The 23,788-nt window shown below is 53.9% G+C and overlaps 1 protein-coding gene across 1 annotated transcript in view; it reads right to left on the reverse strand.

The window, feature by feature from the left end:
- The window catches only part of CACNA1S (calcium voltage-gated channel subunit alpha1 S), a 54,147-nt gene that overhangs the window by 23,326 nt on the left and 7,033 nt on the right, over window positions 1-23,788 (reverse strand). Inside the window, exons 3-25 of the mRNA XM_030292034.4 lie at window positions 18,570-18,709; window positions 17,956-18,089; window positions 16,787-16,939; window positions 16,066-16,271; window positions 14,793-14,896; window positions 12,243-12,391; window positions 11,215-11,296; window positions 10,567-10,727; window positions 8,958-9,183; window positions 8,201-8,408; window positions 7,816-7,936; window positions 7,290-7,404; window positions 7,070-7,163; window positions 6,270-6,339; window positions 5,911-6,043; window positions 5,502-5,631; window positions 4,756-4,815; window positions 3,729-3,835; window positions 3,290-3,377; window positions 2,951-3,058; window positions 2,097-2,149; window positions 1,713-1,859; window positions 476-677 (exon numbers count right to left, since the gene is read on the reverse strand). Coding sequence (XP_030147894.4) covers window positions 476-677; window positions 1,713-1,859; window positions 2,097-2,149; window positions 2,951-3,058; window positions 3,290-3,377; window positions 3,729-3,835; window positions 4,756-4,815; window positions 5,502-5,631; window positions 5,911-6,043; window positions 6,270-6,339; window positions 7,070-7,163; window positions 7,290-7,404; window positions 7,816-7,936; window positions 8,201-8,408; window positions 8,958-9,183; window positions 10,567-10,727; window positions 11,215-11,296; window positions 12,243-12,391; window positions 14,793-14,896; window positions 16,066-16,271; window positions 16,787-16,939; window positions 17,956-18,089; window positions 18,570-18,709 — 2,991 coding nt within the window. The remainder of the gene's footprint in view (window positions 1-475; window positions 678-1,712; window positions 1,860-2,096; window positions 2,150-2,950; window positions 3,059-3,289; window positions 3,378-3,728; window positions 3,836-4,755; window positions 4,816-5,501; window positions 5,632-5,910; window positions 6,044-6,269; window positions 6,340-7,069; window positions 7,164-7,289; window positions 7,405-7,815; window positions 7,937-8,200; window positions 8,409-8,957; window positions 9,184-10,566; window positions 10,728-11,214; window positions 11,297-12,242; window positions 12,392-14,792; window positions 14,897-16,065; window positions 16,272-16,786; window positions 16,940-17,955; window positions 18,090-18,569; window positions 18,710-23,788) is intronic.

Genomic DNA, 23,788 nt, shown 5'->3' on the forward strand with positions numbered 1-23,788 from the left:
CTGAAAAGAGCCTGGCTCAGTCTCCTCTATGCCTTCCCCTTGGTGTTAATACCCATAGGTCAGATTCCTATGAGCCTTCTCACCACCAGACTTGACTCTCAGACCCTCCTTAGATGCTCCAGACCCTCCACCATCTCAGTGGCCCTTTGCTGGACTCACTCCAGCACATCCATGCTGCTGTTGCACTGCAGAGACCAGAGCTGGGCACAACCCTCTGCTCCAGCTCACTTTGGGCGCCCTACCAGTCCAGGGAGGCCCATCCCTGTTCCTGGTCCCCTCTGCCCTTCCCTCAGGCTTGTTTTGTGCCAGACATGGGTCAAGCTGGCCCTGCCCCAGCAGCAAACAGGCCTGGGGCAGGTTCAATCCATTTGTGTCAGCAGAGTCACCACAAAGAAGGGCTGATCCAAATCAGCCAGCCCCAGGAGTGCCAGATGCAGGGCTGGTCCTCCTTGTCCTGTTCCAGCAGCCCCATTACCTGATTCTTGTCCAGCTCACAGTTCTTGTACTCATTCTCCCCTTGCTCCTGGAAGGTGACGATGACAAAGCCCACAAAGATGTTCATCATGAAGAAGGCAATGAGGATGATGTAGATGATGAAGAACATTGCAATCTCCACCCGGTAGTTGTAGATAGGGCCTGCATCCTCAGCATTGGTGTCAATGGCCATGTACAGCAGCCTACAAGAGGAAAATCGAGGCAACAGAAACCCTAACTGGGGTGGAAAAATCATGTCTCCTCTTGAAAGTTACAAAGAGCTTTGGGGACATCCAACAATGGTGGGACAGGACAGCCTGGGTAACCTTGCCAGCTCCACAGCCACTGCCAGGGTGACTGGTCCTGCTTCTCACCCTGCTTCTCTTCTTTCTTAACCCTGGCCAAGGCCCATGTGTCTCAGGTTAGCTGAGGGTGTGTATTTTATCACTTTCTGTCAGAGCTGGGGCAGCGGTCTGATGTTCATTAGGCACTTTTCTTTATCTCTCCCACAGCCAATCCTCCCTCCACGAGATCTCTTCTGTTCATGGGCCATTAATTATTAATTATCTTCTGTTCATGGGCAGTGAGTGTCCCTGCATGGCTGAGAAAATTCCATCATCCCATGGGGAGATGCTCTGCCCAAGGGAGGAGCCCAGAATTCCTACCTGGATCCAATCTGACCTGGGAACAGCACAGCAGCCTTTGCCCCCTGTTTTCCCAGAGGAGCAGCTTTCTTCCCCACTGCATTCCCAGAGGAGCAGCTTTCTTCCCACTGCATTCCCAGAGGAGCAGCTTTCTCCCCACTGCATTCCCAGAGGAGCCCAGGCCCATCTCCCCCAGCCCTGGAGCTCCAGAGGAAAACTCCCCCCTTGTGCAGGATCCTGCTCCAGCAGAAGCACAGCTGGCACTGCAGGAGGGCTGAGCCACCCTGGGATGGGGCTGCTGCCACCTCCCTGACACACAGGGGCTCAGGACATGTTCTGACTGTGGCAGTTGTTTTTTTTTGTACTATTGCATTTGTAATTTTTATATTCCTAGTAAAGACCTGTTATTCCTACTCCCATATTTTGCCTGAGAGCCCCTTAATTTCAAAATTATAATAATTTGGAGGGAGGGGGTTTGCATTGTCCATTTCAGGGCAGGCTCCTGCCTTCCTTAGCAGACACCTGGCTTTTCAATCCAGGACACCATAGCAGTGCCCTGCTCCCAGCACAGACCTCCCCTCAGCAGAGACTCACTCTGGCCAGCCCTCGAAGGTGGAGACAGTGAAAAGGGACATCATGGCTGAGAAGACGTTGTTGAAGTGGAAGTCGCTGTGCAGCCAGACACGGTCCTGCACCTCAATCTGCGTGGGGTCGGCGTCCACGTAGTTGATGAACTGACCCCTGCAGCAGAGGGGACATGGAGCCCACAGGCTGCTGCAGGGCCTGGCCCTCCTCGGGCCCTGGGAGGGGAGCACAGCCCTGGGCTTGCTCCTGATTTACCCCAGGGAGCACGGGACGACACCTCAGGTCCATCTTTTGGATGCAACACTCCCACACAGGAACACCAGCATTCCCCACCACATCCCCCAGCTCCCATCCCTGCCCACTGCCCACCTGGGCGCTGCAGAGAGCTCTTACCTGCACTCCTTCTCCGTCAGCTTGGATGGGTCTGTGCACCTGTAGAACTTGCCCTGCATTCAACAGACACCAGAAGTGGCCATGGTGTTGCTTTGACCTTAGAAGCCCTGGGGAGTTTTGACATTTCCCAGCCCTCAGTCAGTCCCCCGTCACCACCTGGATGCAGACTCTGGCCCTGGGCTCCCCGCCGTGCCCAGCACCAGCCAGTTCACAAGGCATTTCCAGAGGCAGGGCAGAGCTGGGGTCAGTCCCAGGCTGAGACCAAGGAACACTGCCTGGAGATGGGAACAAACCCTCCACGGCCCTGAGCTGAGGCCTGCCTAGCTCACCCTATCTGGGAGTCAGCTCTCTGGAAAACAGGGAAGAAAGCAGTACCCAGAGAATTAACAAAAAACTAAGGTATGCTGACAGGTCTGCTCAGTCTGCTGGGTGTCCTGAAAGCTCTTCCCACATCAGCTCAGAGTTTTAGCCCAGTTATTAGAACAAAACTGAGCTCAGCCAGGGCCAGCTCTGCCTCAGAGCAGCCAAGGCCCAGAGAGCAGGAGCGGTGCTGTGAGAAAGGAAACCCTCCACAACCAAAGCACAGAGGAAATCAGTCAGAAGTGCCTCCTGCCTTAGAAAGAGGAAACTGAGGCATGAAGGGAGGCGAGGCAGTCCTTTACAGGTGCTGTCTGGACCTGGGTGCTTCCTGCCCTCCTCTCACTGCAGGCTCTTCTGTGGCTCATCTCGCAGACCGCGGAGAGCACAGCCTGTGCTGACCCAGCACTGGCAGGCACCATCCCCAGGGGGATGTCCAGGAGAGCCTGGCCAGGATGTGCTTGAGCAGAAGGTCCCTCCTGCCCACCTGAGCTCACCTTGAAGAGCTGAACTCCAATGCAGGCAAACATGAACTGCAGCAACGTCGTGACAACCACAATGTTGCCAATGGTCTTGATGGCCACGAACACGCACTGGACCACGTGCTGCAGAGGTGGAGGACAATGCAGATGTGACCACAGCTGGGGCAGGCCCCTGCTCTGTGTCCCACACCCTCCCACCCCAGGAAGAGTGGGAGCCTGCCGAGAGCAGAGGGATTGGGCAGACCCCTTCCACAGATGGGTGGTGGGAGCTGGGAGCAGGGCACGATGCCTGCCACAGAACCTCCTGTAGGGCTGCCGTGGGAGGAGGTCCCCCTGTCCCAGCCTCTCCCTTACCTTCAGCCCCTTCGCCCTGTTAATGGCTCGCAGAGGCCTCAGCACCCTCAGCACCCGCAGGATCTTCACCACAGAGATCGTACTGGACCTGGGCAGGAAGGTACAGCTGAGGTGGGGCCACTTCCCTGCCCAGGCTAGGCTGGTACAACCCCACCAAGCAGCCAAGGAGGGCAGGCTGGGGCCAGCAGCGAGGGACAAGGGATGGCCATCACCTCACATGAGGCCAAGTGACTCTGGCAGCTGGAGAAAGCAGATCCAAACTGAATTCCTGCCCAAAGATGTGCCCTTTGACCTCCTTGACCAGTTTGAGGGCATGCCTCCCAGTCCATGCCCATGTCCCCCAAACATGACATGATGAACATTTGGCTGGCTGCTCCTCCACCATCCCCAGCTGCCCCAACAGCCCAGTGCCCACTCTGTGGCACGTGGAGATGCTTACTCAAATCCCATGGAGATGAGGGAGACAGCGACCACCAGTAAGTCAAGGATATTGAAGGAGTTCCTGCAGAAGGAGCCTTTGTGCAGGAAAGCACCGTAGGTTGTCATCTGGGGAGCAGAAGGAGTTAGGAAAGAGGCTGGACAGGGCTCAGGGGAATGGTTCCTCTATAGGAGGAAGGGTGGACAAGGCAGACCCTGCTCAGACCTCTGCAGCCAGGCAGGAAGCTGGCTTCAGGTGGAAACCCTCTGTGCAGCACTGGCTGGAGACAAAACTCTCCCAGTCAGTCAGCAAATTAAAGTAGAAAATAGTAAAGACCCTTGGAGTGGAACAACATGTGGCAGCAGCTTGGGCTGTGACTTTTGTCCACAGATTTTCACTGCTTTCTCTTTGTCTCTTTTTCTTTTTGGTGTGCCAGTGCCATGGCTGATGTGTCCCCATGTCACAGCCCAGCTGGCTTAGCTGCCTGACCTCACTGGAGAGGACACACAGCCTCTGGGACAAGTCACCACCCAGATGGCATGAAGGAACTCTCCAGGAGGTCAGCTGGGAGTTTCTCCTCCCTGAGACCTTCAGGAGCATGAATGCCTAAGGAGTGTGAGTGTCCACAGCCACAAAAGTCTAGACCTGTCACCATTGAGTTAGAAATGCTTGAAGAAAGGCGATGTTGACTCTTATGAATGAAAGGTATAAAGTGAGATTTAATAGGAACTTTACATATTTATAGGTAGGATTGTTCACTTAGAACTTGATTGGTTTATAAATAACACTTTTATACTATTGGTTAATTAGGAATAACACTTTTTGGTGAAATATTTTTTTATAAACACCACGTATAAATATTCTACACGTTCACAAACACTAGGTGTAGAGATTAAGATAAGAATTGTTTTAATTCTTCCTCTGAGCTTTCTCACAACTTTCCTAGGATGATGCCTGGGAACGTTATCTGTTTCTGTCTCTGACTAACCTGTCACATCCACATAGACCTATGTGCTAGGCCATGCTCATGGCAAAACCACGGACTCACCTTCAAGACAATTTCAACTGTGAAGACAGAGGTGAAACCAATGTCAAAGTATCCAAGAATCTGGGGACAGAGACACCAGCACAGGATGAGACTTGGGTGACATGGGAAATGCTTCAGTGTGCTCAAACATCCTGAAGTTGCCCACTCTGCGGACTGGGGAGGCCACCTAGCTCAACAGTCCCTAAACCCAGTACCAAGAAGGCTCCAGAACTTTCCCCAGCTTTGCTGATTTTCTCCAGTGCATGATCCAACCTGCAGCTGGGACAAAGCTCTCCCTTGCCAGGTGAGTTCCACCTGAAAGCATCTGATCCCCAAAACCCCAACTGCCCTGGGAAGCTGCCTCACGTGAGATCCCCCAGGCCCTGGAGACCCAATGGTACCTTGAAGGACCGAAGCTGTGGCTCCCATGGCTGCATGCCAGCAGCATTCCAGGGCACTGCACATGCCAGAGGTCCAGTTTGCTGCCTCACAGCATGTCTCCTTCCCCAGTAAGCCACCACAGTTTCAAACCAAATTAATCTTGCACACCCTGTCAGGTGGATCTTTTCACCCAGAAGTAAACTAAGACATGGAGCAGTAAAACCTTGTCCTGGATGGAAAGCACATCCAGCACCTCCTGCCAGAGGCAAGGTTGGCATCCCAGCCTAGGAAAAGCACCTGGCAAGTAAATCCCTGCTTCCTGGGGCGCTGGGAGCCTCCATGAGGTCTCCCCCACCCATCCCAAACCCCCACATCTCTGCGAGCACCTGGTTGCGGAAGGACTCGGCCCGGATGGGATCCTCAGCTGCCAGGGAAATGCTGCTGAGCAGGATGAAGAGCAGGATGAAGTTGGTGAACCAGGTGGCATTAACAGTTCTGTGGCACAGCACCCGAAACCTGCCAGGGACAGAAATGCCATGGGATGCTGCAAGGGGCCAGAGGGGCATCAGACAGGGTAGTGGCAGCCTGGCAGAGGGCTGTGGCTAAACCCTGAGGACAGGAAGGCATGGAAGGATGTTTGTACCAGTCCTTCCACACAGAAGGCTTTTCCCTATGAGCTGGCTCCCTTCAGAACTGGTTGACAAGCTCAAACAAGACCCTGCTGTGAACAGCTGGTGCCAGAGACACCCGGGCCATGCCTGGCCCTACAGGGCAGGGAGAAGGGGCAGTGCCTACTTGTTGGTTGGGCTGAAGATGAAGAATGAGCTGGCTTCGGGCATGGGCACAGCCTTCTCCTTCAGCTGTAGCTCTGCAAGGGGACGTGGCCGAGGACTCAGGGGGATTTCAGGCTCATCTTCCTCATCATCACCTGTAGAGTGACCATGAAAAGAGAAAAGAAAATAATCATGCAGAGAGGGAGGAGGAATATGGCCTTATGGACAATCTTCCGATCCCATGATCCTGATTAGGCATGCAAGCCAGAAGGACCTCAGCACCCCACTGCTGAAAGTTCACTGCATCCTTTGCTCCTCACACACCATCCCTCTGCAGTGCCTCCTCAGCCTTCCTGCTGCCCTGCCAGGCACATGCCTTACCTGGGAAGTCTGCAGAAGGGTAGGGGTCTTTGATCTCATTGACATTGGATTCAAATTCGTCCACTTTCAACTGAAACAAGGAGAGACAGAGAGGAGGATGTGCAGCTGCATGTGCCAGTTGGGCAGAGCCTCTCATCTTGGAAGCCATGTGTGACAAGCAGCATCTCTGCATTGGGCCCATGCAGCAGCAAGCACACAGAGTGCTGGCCCAGGTTGGAACCTGCTGAGGGGATGCTGCAATCGAAGCAAAGAGGATGGGAAATAGGAATGTGTGCTGGGCAAGAGCCTGGAGCCATGCAAATATGCCAGGGGGGAAATAAGATAGGGGGCAACTCCTGAGTTTCTAAAAGCACCTCTGGAAAGTGGATAGGAATGTAGCTGCTGGCCAGATGCTTCTCAGAGGCAGCTCACCACAGCCAGCACGGCTGAACAGAGGTGTTTGCATGTGGGAGGTGCTGGTGTGGACATAAGGGAGACCTGGGATGCTGCTGACTTGCTGTGCTCCACTCCACACTGGTGTGCACCAGACCATGTCAGCCCCTGGCAACTGGCTGTGGCCAAGGAAGTGCATTGGAGAAAAAGGATCCCCAGCAATGGAGCTGTTTCAACATGTCCTGCCTGGCCCCAGGAGCCCCCATCACCAAGAGCACCCACCACCAGTGGATGCTATGGCAAGCCGTGATTCTGCTCAAGAGGCCAGACCCAGACTGGCTCCAAGCCTTTGTCGCTCCTGGCTGGTGGCAGGAGGAGCCAGGGCACCCCCCAGGAGCTCTCCAAGGCTCACCTCCACCAGAACTGACCTTGGCTGTTGTGGGAATCCCTTCTCCCTTTACTTTCTGCTCCAGTTTCTTTGCCAGCGTCTGCTTCTCCTCTTCGGTCTTCTCTGGGTAACCTCTAAGCAGAGAGGAGGGCAGAGCAGGAACTGAGGTCTGGGCAGGGGCCATGGGAAAAGTCATTGTGTCCCCTCACACCCAGACAGCTCGTTTGGGAGCTGCCACGGGCAGGGATGGCAGCACCCACCTGGACATCTTCCGCCGTTTGCGCTCCTCTGCTTTGGCCTTCTGGGCCAAGGTCAGGCTCTCAGCCTCGGCCAGGTTATCGACTGCGATGGCCAGGAACACATTGAGGAGGATATCTGGAGGAACAGTGCTAAGGACACGGGTGTGATTTCTGTCTGGAGCCATTCATGGTTTCCAGGGTGCCCTTAGAAACCTTCCTGGAGCTTAGCCCTTGTGATAACCCTGGCTGGTGATCCCTGACCAGCATCCACCCCTTGTGAGCACTGAGTTCTGAGCTGGCTGCCCTCTCTGGCTGAATCTCTGCCTGCCACACATCCAGACCTGCTCCAGATAAGCTTTCCTTCAGTCCCCAGCCTTCAGCCACCACCAGTGCAAGCCCTGAAGCCCGTGGTTTATTCCACTGCTCTTCACAACCGTAAAGCTCAAGGCAAGCAGTGAACACTGAGGGGAGCCCCTGCTTCCCCCCTGCCCAGCCCTATGCAGTTGGTGCTATGGGGCCTGGGCCCGGCTTTGCAGGCAGAGGATACAGTTCCCACAGACAAAGAGGATGATGAAGTAGATGCAGACCAGCATGCCAGGAAAGGACGGGCCCCCGTAGGCCATGATCCCGTCGTACATGATTGAATTCCAGTCCTCCCCGGTCAGGATCTGGGAGCAGAGCAGGAATAAAGACTTAAGAGCATCCACAACAGAGCATGACAGAACCCCACAGACTGATCCTACCCTTCATGGTCAAATCCTCCTTTCTGCTCAGCCCTGAACCTGAACTACTCCTCACAACTCCAGCTGCATTTCCCTGTTCCTGTCTCAAACCCCCTCAAACCCACATTCCCTTGAGTCCTAACTCCTGCCTGGAGACCCACAGCCGAAGTGAGACCCCCAGCCCCCACTGCCCTTCCCACAGCCCCAAACCTGGAAGACACTGATGAGGGCCTGGGGAAAGTTGTCAAACGTGCTGCGCCGCACTTTCATGTCCTCGAAATCAAACTTGCCCCCAAAGAGCTGCATGCCCAGCAGGGCAAAAACTATGATGAAGAGGAAGAGGAGGAGGAGCAGAGAGGCAATGGAGCGGACTGAGTTGAGCAGAGAGGCCACCAGGTTGCTCAAAGATGTCCAATACCTGGGAAGAGGAGAGACAGAGGCACGTGGGAGGTGAAAGAGTGGGGAAGACTGTGGGCAGGAGCAGGCAGGCACAGGGAACCCAGCCAAACAGACCAAGGTGATGTGCCAGCAGCCCAAAAAGGGGGACTCTGGACCCAGGCTGGGCTCTGGGACTGCTCCAGGCAGGCTCCAGGAGGAAGAAATGAAGCTGCAGGCATGGTGTGAGAAGTAAGATAACATTGCTGCCTGCACAGAGCACCAGCAAGCAGGATGGGGAAGAGGGGTGAACACACAGTGGGTTGGGGCCACAAAGAAGAGCCAGGAGTCCTGGCCCACAACATCCTAGAGCTCGGAGCTAGAGTGGGGTCTCAGCTCTGTCCTACTCTCCACTCCCAGTCAAACCACGTCCTGGAGACAAACCCCAGCTTGGCCTTGTTGCTCTGCCCAGCAGCTCCCAGCTCTGTCCAGGCTGCAGCCTCCCCTGGGGACAGGGCCAGCGATGCCCCAGAACTGAGAGGGACGCCCGGGCACCCTGAGCCGCCAGCACCCACACAGCTCCCTCCCCAACCTGGTGATCTTGAAGATGCGGAGGAGGCGGATGCAGCGCAGCACGGAGATGCCCAGAGGGGACAAGGTGCCAAGCTCCACGAGGATGGTCTCCAGGATCCCCGAGCACACCACGAAGCAGTCGAAGCGGTTGAAGAGCGACATGAAGTACTGGCGCAGCCCCAGCGCGTACATCTTCAGCAGCATCTCGGCCACAAAGAGGGCGAGCAGCAGCCGGTTGGCATTGTCTGGGGTGGGAGATGCAGCCTGTCAGAGCAGGGACCTCAACCCCAGCACGGCTGGGCAGCCAGGGAACAGGGCAGGGCTGCTCACCCTCCCCCGAGCCCCGAGCTGTTGTTTTTGGGGACCACCCAGGGGAGGAAGATGAGAGGGTGATGTGCAGCTGCGTGCCTGTGTGTGTGAGCACACACCTGTATGGTGCACACGAACCCGTGCAGGGTGGACACCTGGGCTGTGTGTGGGTATGAGGGGCTGAGCTGTGTTTGTCTGTACACCTGTGCACCCTGTGCCTCTGAGTGTGTGTGTGCACACCTGTGCCTCCTGTGCCTCTCAGTGTGTGTGTGTGTGTGTGTGTGCACACCTATGCTCCGTGTGCCTCTGAGTGTGTGTATCTGCACACCTGTGCTCCCTGTGCCTCTCAGTGTGTGTGTGTGCACACCTGTGCTCCGTGTGCCTCTGTGTGTGTGTGTGTGCACATTTGTGCACCCTGTGCCTCTGAGTGTGTGTGTGCACACCTGTGCTCCGTGTGCCTCTCAGTGTGTGTGTGTGTGCACACCTGTGCTCCCTGTGCCTCTCAGTGTGTGTGTGTGTGCACACCTGTGCTCCGTGTGCCTCTCAGTGTGTGTGTGTGTGCACATCTGTGCTCCGTGTGCCACTGTGTGTGTGTGTGTGTGCACACCTGTGCTCTGTGTGCCTCTCAGTGTGTGTGTGTGCACACCTGTGCTCTGTGTGCCTCTGTGTGTGTGTGTGTGCACACCTGTGCTCCCTGTGCCTCTCAGTGTGAGGGGTGTGTGTGCACACCTGTACTCTGTGTGCCTCTCACTGTGTGTGTGCACACCTGTGCTCCGTGTGCCTCTCAGTGCGTGTGTGTGCACACCTGTGCTCCGTGTGCCTCTGAGTGTGTGTGTGTGTGCACACCTGTGCTCCCTGTGCCTCTGAGTGTGAGGGGTGTGTGTGCACACCTCTGCTCCCTGTGCCCCTGGGTGTGAGTGTGTGTGTGCACACCTGTGCTCTGTGTGCCTCTCAGTGTGTGTGTGTGTGTGCACACCTGTGCTCCCTGTGCCCCTGGGTGTGTGTGGGTGTGTGCAGGTGCAGTCAGTGGGGCTGCACGCACAAATGTGTGGAACTGCCCAGCCTGCGTGCGTGCCATGTGTGCAGAGATGCCAATGCACACGCTCTGGGTGTGCTCACCACGCAGGACCGTGTCCCTAAGGGCACAGAGCATGGTCAGTGTGAGCTGGGTGACAACAAGGACCACACACACACACTCAGCGTGTGCCTGAGAGCCTCTGTGCCGTGCCAGTGTGGCTGTGCACTCACAGCAGGAGCTCACACAGCTCTCTGGGGCTGCAAGGTGTCCTGGGTCCTCCTCTCCCAGGCTCTTTGCTCACCTTGCACCCGTGTCAGCCATTCTGGCTGGAAGTGGTGCTCAGAGGCGATGGAGAGCGTGTTCAGTGCCACCATCAGGATGACAAGCCAGTAGAAGAACTTGGACTTCACCACATCCCTGCATTTCCTACGAAACATTCGGTTCCAACGCCTCCACTGACGGCTGCAGAGATGGCAGAGGATCAGCAGAGTGGCCAGTGGGCCAGACCCAGCCCCTTGGGCTGTGCCTGCAGGGCAAAGCCACCCCTGCTCCCTCCCTGAAAAGGGACAAGGACCACAGCCTGCCCTGGAACTTGGTGCATTCACTCAGGCACTGCAGCTCATTCGCCCTCCTGGCTGAATTTTGGCCTCTAGCCCCTCTCCAAGGGAGCTTGCAGGCACAGCTCCTAAATTACACACCGTGCTGCACAGGCCATGGGAGGATGCTGGGAGTCTGCTCCCACAGCAGAGACATTGCTCACCATGAGCAGCTTTTTGCCAGTACCATAGCCAAATTCCCTGTTTGCTGCCCCAATGTTTGCATCTTCCCCAGTCCCTGTCTTCTGCCAAAAACTGGGGCCTGACCAGGAAAGCCTGGCCTAGTTGGGCTAGCAAGTGAGAGACAGTGGAAGCCCAGGTGCAAGAAGATGGTTCAGTCAGAACATACTCACAAGTAGAGAATCCACTTGTTCATGCCCTCAATTTCATACAGGCTCTCTGTCTCTGACCCTCCTTCATCCGATGGCATCATACCTAGAAGGAATGACATTACAGGCTTTTTTTTGGAGCCCTTGGGAAGAACATGTGGGAGGGAGCCTCTTCCAGAAGTCCACCAGGAAGAGCTTCCCCACCAGAAGTGAATAATCCCCACCAAGCAATGCCATCCCAGGGAGTCTGCAACCAAAGTTTGGGCAGAAGGCTTTGAGGGTCAGCTGCAAACCAAGCAAGAGGCATGAGAAACTCCTGCCCTGCAGGAGGAGCAGCAGCAGCCCAGAGAGGGACAGCAGCAAGTAGGAGAAAACTGGGGCCAGTTGGGATCTGAGCAAAGGCTGAACAGAACACGGGCCACAGCTCTGGAAGAGGCGTTTTGTCTGTCCCACTGCTTCCCAAGGCTCTTTGCACACATACATCACTCAGCTTGAGGCATCAAAAGTGCTTTCACCAGGCAGGGTGGCACAGCAAACCCTGTGGCTCTGTGGTAGAGCTCCCCAGACTTTCCTGAGCTTTTGGCTGCATGCCTGCACATCCACCTCCTTCCCTGAGCCACTTCTAATACCTTGAAATTGTCAAGTGATGGCAAGAAATTCATGCATCTGCTAGTGTGAGAGCTTGTGGCCTGCACTGTATCCCTGCACACCAAGGGTACACGCTCCTCATGGCTTTTTCAGCCCCGCTTGCCAAAGGAGACTCAGGCCTTGCTTGTGGTCTGCAAGTATTAAACACCGTGGTTGAAGTGGAAATTTACCATCAGGGATAAATTATTGCTAGTTTGGGTCAGATTCAACCAAATTATTCAGGAAATGTGAAAAAAAAGAAGAAGGAAACTGTCCTGCAGAAGTCAAAGCATTTTGTTTCATGGGTTTTCAGGCAAAATGAGTCTTTGTGAGTTCTTCAAAGATTCCCACCTTGCCTCTCTAGGTGGTCAGCATTAGGAACCCAACCCTCAGGCTCAAGGTCTGTGAGCATGCAGAGCTGGTACCTTCTCCCCTGGCCCGATCGCTGTCCATGACCTCTGCGTGGGTGATCCAGTCCATGTAGCCCTTCAGATCCTCCTCCAGCTGCTGCTTCTCCCGCAGCTTCTGGAAGGTGCCCCGCGACTTGGCCTTCTCACGCTCCTTGGTGAACTCCCTGCGACCAGGCCAGCAGCAGAGGCTCAGGGATGGCCCGAGGAACTCAGGAACCCTCAGGAACCACAGCTCTGTGCCAGGCCAGGCCTTGTAGGAAAGCCCTGAAATACCCTGCTACCCTCTCCTAAGTTGGAAATGGGGGTGTGCATTCATCCCCATCTGTCAGAGCTGGGGCAGTTCTCTGCTGTTCATTGGGCACTTTTCTTTATCTCTCCCACAGCCAAAACTCCCTCCACGAGATCTCTGCTGTTCATGGGCCATTAATTATTAATTATCTTCTGTTCATGGCCAGTGAGTGACCCTGCATGGCTGAGAAAATTCCATCATCCCATGGGGAGATGCTCCGCCCAGGGGAGGAGCCCAGAATTCCTACCTGGATACAATCTGACCTGGGAACAGCGCAGCAGCCTTTGCCCCCTGCATTCCCAGAGGAGCAGCTTTCTTCCCCACTGCATTCCCAGAGGAGCAGCTTTCTTCCCACTGCATTCCCAGAGGAGCAGCTTTCTGCCCCACTGCATTCCCAGAGGAGCCCAGGCCCATCTCCCCCAGCCCTGGAGCTCCAGAGGAAAACTCCCCCCTTGTGCAGGATCCTGCTCCAGCAGAAGCACAGCTGGCACTGCAGGAGGGCTGAGCCACCCTGGGATGGGGCTGCTGCCACCTCCCTGACACACAGGTGGTCAGGTCATGTTCTGACTCTGGCAGTGAGTTTTTTTGTACTATTGCATTTATATTTTTAGTTTTTTGCATTTATATTTTTAGTCTTTCTAGTAAAGAACTGTTATTCCTACTCCCGTATCTTTGCCTGAGAGCACCTTAATTTCAAAATTATAATAATTCAGAGGGAGGGAGGGTTATATTTCCCATTTCAGAGGAGGTTCCTGCCTTCCTTAGCAGACACCTGGCTTTTCAAACCAAGACACACCAGCACTGACACTACACTGCTCCAGTGACTTTTCTCCTTCTTGGCAAGGTTGGGGGGCCCACCACCTGATGCCTGATGGCAGGCAGGGCTCCTTCCCCACCACTGCTGCTCTTTGGGAGCTTCTCACTGCAGGCTGCTCCAGCTGGACAGGCCAACTGACACTAGGCCAGGACAGTTCCTCAGCAGAGTGGGGTCTCACCCCCCTGGGAAGCAAAAAGTTGCCCCTAGCTGTCCAAATGGAGAAGGTGAGCTCATGGCATGGCAGGTAAACTGGACACTCTTTTCATGGTAACACCAAAAGGACAGGTCTGCCATTGTCCTTGCCCACGCTTCTGCTCTCTTTCAATGAATTTCTTTTCTCCTCTGGTGTCTGGCAGGACTGTAGGCCTGCTGCCCAGCTATGTTGGTGCTGCCATGTGTTTGTAAGAGGTCTCAGACACTACAACAATAATTTTCCTGATCTCAAACATAATTTAGTTGCATTTGGAAAAATATTTCAGAACATTTACCGTGCCAGCAACTTACTCCATGATCAGATGACTATAGTCCAGCTTGTCCTGCAGTTACAGTCAGCTCTATGCAACCATCAGGTTCCTGTGGTTTCTCTTGTGCTTTTAAACTCATTTTAGTTCTAGTAACACCCAATTTGTTTTAATGCTACAGTGGCATGGTTCTTGTCATAAAAGAAGCTTAACAAATCCAAGTAATTAGGGTAGAACTAACCCTGTGAACTAGTAGAGGTGATGAGTCTGATCCACTTGCACAAACAAGGACTGAAACATATAAAAAAGACCCTGACCCTACACAGACCTGAGGAGAAAAGCCCCCCTCACTTCTCAGGACAACATATACTTCCCAGCAACAAAACTGGGACAGCAGCAGTCCCGCAGCAATGCATGGGAGGTTGAGTGTAACATCTCAGGTTTTAACTGTACTACTGGGGGAATTAACACTAATTGAATTTGGCCTAGATTGTCATGACAGACTGATGACAGCTCATTGGTGTACTTGGATGAGACTGCTGAAGCAGTAATTAGACTAACAATCCTTCCCTTGGATCCCTTGCACTCATCAAAGATGTTCTCCTTGGGCTGGCCATGAGAAAACTGTGTGTTCACAGCAGGAAGGAAGCTGAGGTACCCGTGAGGAGTGTCCAGACCCACAGCCATGCTCCCTGCTCAGCTCCATCTGCCGCGAGCGTCGGCAGAAGACACCACAACCCATGTGCTGCAGGGCTGGGCTTGCTCACAGCTGCTTGTGCCTCAAAATGATTGATGTGTTGAGAGCTGGGCTAAAACTTCAGAAAGCCATGGACACTAACACAAAAAGTAACTCACAGATCAGAGTTTCTAAGCATGCAAAACAAAAAGGGTGAGGAGTGAGAGAGGGAAAAGAACAGACCTTTTCTAGGCTTTTTTTCCTGTATAGTTGAAACCAGTTAAAACTCCTCTGCTAGCAGAAAGGATAGGGTGGCACTTACCCACTGAGCACCCCCAGCACCAGGTTGAGCACAAAGAAGGAGCCAAGCAAGATAAGGCTGACAAAGTAGATCCAGGGCCATTCATTCCCCATGGCATCATTTACCTGGCAAAAAAAAAAAAAAAAAAAAATGCAAGGTGAAATATTCTGAAGGCACTGTCCTCCATCTGATTCCCCTTAGAGCCCCTCAATAGTCTCTGGGATCTTTATCCCCTCCAAGAGAGTGCTTGGGATGCTGGCACATAAACCTGGATCCAAGCCCTGGCTGCCTAGAACTGTGTCTGGTTTAGATCCAGACCCAAACATTTTGGGAGCAGATTTAAACATCAGCCCCAAGCTTAAGCTTCAGCTTGACTGTCTCCCAAGGACTGCAACACATGGGCTTTGCTGGAGGAGCATCCTCCAGTCATTGCTGTGTCTGGCCCATGCCCCTTCACAGGGTCGGAGCTGGAGCAATCTCCTGTTGTCTTAGGTTGGAAATGGGGGTGTGCATTCTATTCCCATCTGTCAGAGCTGGTGCAGCTATCTGCTGCTCATTGGCCACTTTTCTTTATCTCTCCCATGGCAAATCCTCCCTCCATGAGATCTCTGCTGTTCATGGGCCATTAATTATTAATTATCTTCTGTTCATGGCCAGTGAGTGTCCCTGAACAGCTGAGAGAATTCCATCATCCCATGGGGAGCTGCTCTGCCCAGGGGAGGAGCCCAGAATTCCTACCTGGATACAATCTGACCTGGGAACAGCACAGCAGCCTTTGCCCACTGCATTCCCAGAGGAGCAGCTTTCTTCCCACTGCATTCCCAGAGGAGCAGCTTTCTCCCCACTGCATTCCCAGAGGAGCAGCTTTCTTCCCCACTGCATTCCCAGAGGAGCAGCTTTCTTCCCACTGCATTCCCAGAGGAGCCCAGGCCCATCTCCCCCAGCCCTGCAGCTCCAGAGGAAAACTCCCCCCTTGTGCAGGATCCTGCTCCAGCAGAAGCACAGCTGGCACTGCAGGAGGGCTGAGCCACCCTGGGATGGGGCTGCTGCCACCTCCCTGACACACAGGGGGTCAGGGCATGTTCTGACTCTGGAGATGGTTTGTTTTGTATTAGTGCATTTGTAATTTTTATATTCCTAGTAAAGACCTGTTATTCCTACTCCCATATTTTGCCTGAGAAACCCTTAATTTCAAAATTATAATAATTCGAAGGGAGGGGGTTTACTTTTTCTGTTTCAAGGGTAGCTCCTCCTTCCTTAGCAGACACCTGGCTTTCCAAGCCCAGCCACATACCCAGTAGAGAACCTCAGTCCAGCCCTCCATGGTGATGCACTGGTAGACAGTGAGCATGGCGAAGCCGAAGTTGTCGAAGTGGGTGATGCCGTTGTTGGGCCCGGGCCAGCCGCCGCGGCACTCGCTGCCATTGATGCTGCAGTGCCGCCCGTGGCCCGAGCTGGTGCACGGTGCTGGCTTCTCCGAGCCCACCGTGGCAATCACATCTGAGGAGCAAAGCCATGGTGTCACAGCAGGTCAGCCCACACTCGTCCCCTCAGACTGCTCCCTGCTCAGCTCCATCTGCTGGGAGCGCCGGCAGGAGACACCACAACCCATGTGCTGCAGGGCTGGGCTTGCTCACAGCTGCTTGTGCCTCAAAATGATTGATGTGTTGAGAGTTGGGCTAAAACTTCAGAAAGCCATGGACACTAACACAAAAAGTAACCCACAGATCAGAGTTTCCAAGCATGCAAAACCAAAAAAAAAAAAAAAGGGGGGGTGAGCAATGAGAGAGGGAAAAGGAAACAACTATCCCAGTCATTTTTCTTACATAGTTCACACCAGTTATAGGGTCCCTAATTGGGCCCCTTTCACCACCCCTCACACCTGGCTGGGTGCTGTTTTAGACATCCTCAGTCATGATGCTGGCCAGACCACACTTTCTGCAAACACAGGGTCCCTGCGGCCCCCCAGCACCACACAGAGCCAGCTCTGCTGCACTGCCCCACCACAGCCCCACCTGTCCCGAGGTAGTAGCAGGTCTTGTGCATCCTGCCCTTGAAGAGCTCCTGCCCCACGATGGCGTAGATGATGATCATGAAGAGCACCAGCAGGGCGATGTGGAGCAGGGGCACCATGGCCTTGATGATGGAGTTCAGGACGACCTGAAGGCCTGCACAAAGGTGAGGGAGAGGAGGTCAACCACTTCCTAAACAGCTGTGGGTGCACCTTGTATCCCTGCCAGCCCACCAACAAGCAGCCTTTGAAATGCCCCTTGCCAAGGGAAGAGGGGCACGGGTGGGGCAGGACTGAGATCCCTGAAGCAGGAAATCCTTTCTTCTACCCACCAGGAAAGCATGCAGGAGAGCTCAACAGAGCCAGGCAGTGCTGAAGGCTGCTTCAAGCTCTTCCCTTTGTTCTGGTGCTCTCACCCTGGCTGTATTAATGAGTTACAGAAGAATAAGATCCCTGCTCTGAGAAACCAGAGCGAGATCCTGACCCCCTTCACACTGGCACCCAAAGGTACTGCCACTGAGCCACGGAGGCAGCCAGCTGTGTGCCAGCCTGCAGCTCCCCAGGGCTGACAACCACTGTATTGTCTATTTGAGCCAGGTCTTATAGGCTCTCATAGACAAAACATCATACCCTTGATAGCTCAGCTACCACAGGTGGCATAAAGTGGCAGGATGGCTCCTGTGACAGTGTTGGAAACAAAAAGTTTTATTAAAAGGCAAAATAAAAAAGCTCTTTAGAAAGAAAAACCGAGCCAGGGCAAGAGGTTCTTGCTCCTGCTAAAACACTTCACAAAAACTATTTACTTATTTTGTTCTCTTCTTTTTCTAGTGAATTGCCTAGGCAGGACTTTTTGGCTCCTGTCCAATTAGCTATCCTGAAGTTTGAGGTGAAGTCCCCAAGGTGTCTTTTAACCAAATTGAGGAGAGAAACTTGTGGGCTTTTGTCCTTTTTAAGGAGACAAAGAGTAACTTGTTTACTCCGTCAACAGGGGGCACATTCCTACAAACCACCAGCTGGAGCAACAAGAAGAACCCGTGCCTCCTCTACACCTTCTTGGTGGCTGGGCTTGATCCAGCAACAACAAGAAACCTGTCCCATGTCTCCCCACCCTGGCCAGGCCCCGAGGCTCCATCCAGCCATCAGCCCTGGCTGGCAGCAGGACCCAGCACCCACTCGGCACTCCGGACACCAGGCGCAGGGGTCTCAGCACACGGAACGCGCGCAGCGCCTTCACGTCAAAGCCGCCTTTTCCCCCCGAAGGCCCCGCCTGCTTCACGTTGACCTGCTCCAGGGTCATGGTGATCAGCCTGAAAGAGCCAGGGCACAGGGAGGGAGGGAGGAGAAGCAGAAGGGAGGACAAGGGAAAAGAGAAGGGCGTGAGAATGGAGACTGAGAAATCTGAGCTAAGGATTCAGAGCTCTGCAGGCAGCAAAGCAAGGTCAGGACTGCCAGCCGTGCTCAGCCTCGCCCAGGGGCAGCTCTTGGCAAGGCCAGCTCTACTGCTGACAGCCAGGGAGCTCCCACCCCATGTGCAAACCCTGGAGGACCCCACACAACCCCCTTTCTCCAGGGCAAGGAGATCTACGAGGCATAAAGGAGTCAAGACAGGAAGATATCAGAGTTAGAGAGGATCCCAGTGGATGTCAGAGCAGGAACAGGGGGCCCATGAACTTAGTCGAGGAGGTGTCTCCAAACACATTGCAATCACCACAAAAACTAGCCCCGGACTGGCTGTGGAAGAGGCCTGACACAAGCTGAACTGCAGCAGCCCTCCCACTTTTCCTTACCCGAGAGTGACGATGGAAAAGTCGAGCACGTTCCAGCCATTTCGGAGATAGGCATCCGTGTGGAACAGAAAACCGTAGGCAATTATCTTCAGCATGGCCTCAATGGCAAAGAAGATGAGGAAGGCATATTCAATCTTCTCCTGGGGATTGCAAAGGCAAGCAGGAGAGAATGCTCCATTAGAACAGTCACCTCCCCTCCTCACCAGTGACTCTGGACCAGCCCCCGCTGCCACCCCCACTCACACCAAGGGGATCTGGGGACAAGGGTGGCATGCTGAGCCACCACATGCCACTCTCTGGCCTGCAGTATGATCCCCCCAGCCCTTTAATGGCCCCTGCCAGGACCCTGCCCTTGAGGCTTTGGCTCCCACAAACTGCTCCAGCAAAGCCACCTGAAGGTGCCTGGCCCAAGGCACTGCTCCTCTCTGGCTCTCCTCCCTGCTGCTCACCCTCTCATTCTCCCCACAGCCTTCCTCCTACAGGCAGCACTGACCCTCCTCATCCTCTCCATCTGAGGGTTCACTGGGTCTGTCCTGGAGTCCCCACACAGTCACTGTGGGACAAGCCAGTTGTACCATGGCTCCCCTTTTGCCTGGGATGATCAGGAAGCTCCCAGGGAATGCAGGTCTTGGGCTCAAGGACTCCTCCTTAATGCCAGGCCAGCTAGAAATGAGCCTGGGGCTCACTGGGCAGAGGTGCTGCACCCCCTCCCAGGCAGGACCTGGCACCCCACTGCAGGGGCTTGGCACAGCCCTGCAGCTGCTGGGCCAGGGCAGCTCATCTGTCCCTGGAGCGCAGCCCAGAGCTGCCTGTGCCCAGCTGGCTCTGCCTGTCACTGCCATCACTGTCCTTGCTGGCAATGTCCCCTCCAGACTGGGACCAAAAGCCTCCTGAAGCAGCCAGGTGGACGGGCCTATTTTTATTTCTGGTGTTTCTCGTCCCTCTCCTCAGCCTATATCCCCTGAAGGACGAGGAGCATCACTACTCAGGATCTTCAGGGAATTGCCCTCAGAAAGGCAGAAATTTCCCTCTGAGACCAGCCTGGGAGTGGATCTTCACTGGGGAATACTGTAGTGCTGTGAGCACGCCTTCCTCCCAGGGTCCCCGTGCCCTGCCAAATGGAAAATCCGCTCCTTTACAAAGCCAGGGCTAGAGCTCAAGAGAGAAGCATTGCTGGCTCAATTAACGTGTCCAAAAGCAGTGACTGTGCTGAGTGTCCCCACATGACTGGCACCCACACAATGCCATTTCTTGTTGGATCAGAGGGCAGCTAGGGTAAGAGCAGAGATCCTCCTGGCATTGCCTCTGCCTTCAAGGTTTTAGCCACAGCAAATCAACACTGCTGACCTCCCACCCTTAGGGGACAAATGCCCCCCAGACTGATCCCCCAAAGCCTGTCCTTGCAATCCCATGCAAATACAACTGCCATGAGGATCATTTCAGGTTTGGAGGGGCTGCAGAGCCATGCCAGCAGCCACCGGTGCGGTGGGGTGTCTCCTCAGCTGCAGAGGAAAAACAGAAAAGCCCACTGCAAGCTAGAGCAGCCCTGCAGCTGCTGGGGCTGGTGAGTGGCAGGGTCCAGCCTGGAGTGGGATGCAGCTGCTGAGGCTGATGTCAGGATCCAGCACTGCAAGAGCCAATTCCATGCCCTGATTTTCCAGCAGAACAGACTCAGTCTCTCACTAGAAGGGATTTTCCTCTGAAAACTCCTTGCCCAGAATCAAAAGGTAACTTGCTATTCCTCAGAGGTACCTTTGAGAAACCCACAGCAGATGAACGGTGCTGCTTCAAGGGTATCAGGGGCAGCCAGTGAGGAGCAGAAAGGTTCAAACCCGGGCCAAGAAAGAGGCAGCAGGCAGCCCCCTGCCCCCAGCCAGCCTCCCCAGCCTGGGAGGGACATAACAGCAAATTCCCAACTTCTCTGGGCAACCTGTGTCAGGGCCTCAACACCACCACAGTATAAATTATTTTTCTTTTTTATAACTAATCAAAATCTACCCTCCTTCACTTTAAAACCACCACCCTCTGCAACAGACCCTCTTAAAAAGTTTGTCTCAATCTTTCCTCTAAGCCCCTGTCTTAGGCTGCAAGATGCAGTTGGGGTGTTCTATCACCATCTGTCAGAGCTGGGGCAGTTCTCTGCTGCTCATTGGGCACTTTTCTTTATCCCCCCTACAGCCAATCCTCCCTCCACGAGATCTCTGCTGTTCATGGGCCATTAATTATTAATTCTCTTCTGTCCATGGGCCAGTGAGTGTCCCTGCATGGCTGAGAAAATTCCATCATCCCATGGGGAGATGCTCTGCCCAGGGGAGGAGCCCAGAATTCCTACCTGGATCAAATCTGACCTGGGAACAGCACAGCAGCCTTTACCCCCTGCATTCCCAGAGGAGCAGCTTTCTTCCCACTGCATTCCCAGAGGAGCAGCTTTCTTCCCACTGCATTCTCAGAGGAGCCCAGGCTCATCTCCCCCAGCCCTGGAGCTCCAGAGGAAAACTCCCCCCTTGTGCAGGATCCTGCTCCAGCAGAAGCACAGCTGGCACTGCAGGAGGGCTGAGCCACCCTGGGATGGGGCTGCTGCCACCACCCTGACCCACAGGGGGTCAGGGCATGTTCTGATGCTGGCAGTGGTTTTTTTTGTACTATTGCATTTGTATTTTTAATTTCCCTAGTAAAGACCTGTTATTCCTATTCCCATATTTTGCCTGAGAGCCCCTTAATTTCAAAATTATAATAATTCAGAAGGATGGAGTTTACATTTTCTATTTCAAGGGAGGCTCCTGCCTTCCTTAGCAGACACCTGGCTGTTCAAACCAAGACAAAGGGAGGCAGCTATAGCTCACACAGCTGCATGTGCACCCCTCCAGGTGCCAGTACCAGAGTAGCAGCATTTTCTGCAGTTTTATCAATCTGTGCATACACATATGCAGGAGTGTTGCCCATGGTCACAGCTCCTGGAAGACTCCAGGAGATCCAGGGTGACCCCAAGCTCTAGGAAAGCAACATGCAATCACAACTCTCCTGCAGCAAGTAACCCATGCCAACCTCCAGGCACAGAGTCAAATAAAACCAGCAATGGACAGCAAACTCTGCCCAGGGACTGTGGGACACCAGTCAGCTGCCCAAAAGCAACTGTTCCACTGCTGCTGAGATGCCCATGGCACAGCCCCAGGGTGACAGACATCACACAGGACTCACAGGTAATTATATCACACAGAACTCAGGTAATTACACCACACAGGACTCAGGTAATTACATCACACAGGATTCACAGGTAATTACATCACACAGGACTCAGGTAATTACATCACACAGGATTCACAGGTAATTACATCACACAGGACTCAGGTAATTACATCACACAGGACTCACAGGTAATTACATCACACAGGACTCACAGGTAATTACATCACACAGGATTTACAGGTAATTACATCACACAGGACTCACAGGTAATTATATCACACAGGACTCACAGGTGCAGATGAAACTCTGGGAGACTCCTGCAACTGCATCACATACCCACATTCCTGTCACTGAATTGTACCTGAGGCTTTGGAAACACAGGAATTCCCCAACCCCAGGACTGAGCCCAGTTCAGGCTTTGGAAACACAGGAATTCCCCAACCCCAGGACTGAGCCCAGTTCAGGCTTTGGAAACACAGGAATTCCCCAACCCCAGGACTGAGCCCAGTTCAGGCTTTGGAAACACAGGAATTCCCCAAGCCCAGAGCTGAGATACAACCCAAAATGGTGGGGTTTTCAGAAGCATACTCCTTGTGAAACATTCGTGCTACCTAAAATACCCAAAGCCAGTATCTGTGACACCAGCAGCATGCCTGCACACAGGCTGGTACCCACGCTACTTAAATTGTCTTCCTGACAGTTTGAGCTCCAGCTCTGTCCCCCACTCCCTAGGCCCCATGTCCTACCTGACATTCCTACAAAGCCCACAGGGCTCAGGACAGCTGCTTTAGGGTGGTCTCAAAGGGTGGCCTCCCTCCAAGTAGTCACCTGTGAGTCCCACTGATAGGGAAAGTCTCTAAACTGGTAAGAGAGTTGGCTTTAAATTGACAGACAGTGCATTTAAATATTAGGAAAAAGTTGTTCCCTGTGAGGGTGGGAGGCCCTGGCACAGGTGCCCAGAGCAGCTGTGGGTGCCCCTGCACCCCTGGCAGTGCCCAAGGCCAGGCTGGACAGGGCTTGGAGCACCTGGGACAGTGGAAAGTGTCCCCCCATGGTGAGAGTGGAACAAGATGGGCTTGAAGGTCCCTCCAAGCCAAACCATTCCACAATAAATGCAAGTATCTCAAATATCTCAGAGCTGGCTGACACCCAGCTCAGCCCACTCTGCTCAGTGCTGCTCCTGGGCTCCTGTGGCAGGGGGAACTGGTGTGGCCAGGGATGTGGTGTCCTCTGAGCCCAGCGCTGGCTCTGGGCTCCCCGAGTGGCACAGGGCTCAGGACCAGCACTGAGCATCCTCACACTGAAGGGGCAGGCAAAGGATCCACACCTGAGTGAGGGGGAGCAGAATTTGGGGCCTGGCCACTCCTCCTTCCTCCCTCCTGTGTGATCCCAGCCAAAGAAAGTCTTCTGAAATACCAAATAATAAACGAGATATGAAATACCTCCTTCAAATAATGAAATACGATGGGTTTAGATTAGATTTTAGGGGAAAAATCCTTCCCTGTGCGGGTGGGGAGGCCCTGGCACAGGGTGCCCAGAGCAGCTGTGGCTGCCCCATCGCTGGCAGTGCCCCAGGTCAGGCTGGACAGGAGCAGCCTGGGATAATGGAAGGTGTCCCTGCCCATGGCAGGGGGTAGAATGAGCCTCCTGACCCAAACCAAGCTACAATTCTATGTTTCTGTGAAAACCAGGTATTTCAGTGTGTGCAGCACGTCAAACACCACCCACTGGAGCTACAGAAATGGCTCAGCTGCCCTGGGAGATGAACTGTACTCTAAATTTGACTTTATTCCTTCACTGCTTATAAACAGAGGCCAGGCAGCCAGGTCACACACATCTGTATTTTCTGGGGTGAATCCCTGTGAATAACCTGCCCTGCTAAACACACTCTGGAGCTGCTTGCTCCTGGAGTAAGGTTTCCAGTGAAAAACAGTGGGGTTTGAAACTCCGGAAACTCAAGTAAAAGTGAAAATAAATGCTGTGAACAAATTGAAAAGTCAAAAATCATTTTATCAGGGTTGAAGAAATTTTGA

Source organism: Taeniopygia guttata, chromosome 26, assembly GCF_048771995.1.
Source record: "Taeniopygia guttata chromosome 26, bTaeGut7.mat, whole genome shotgun sequence".
In the NCBI taxonomy this organism is placed as follows: domain Eukaryota; kingdom Metazoa; phylum Chordata; class Aves; order Passeriformes; family Estrildidae; genus Taeniopygia; species Taeniopygia guttata.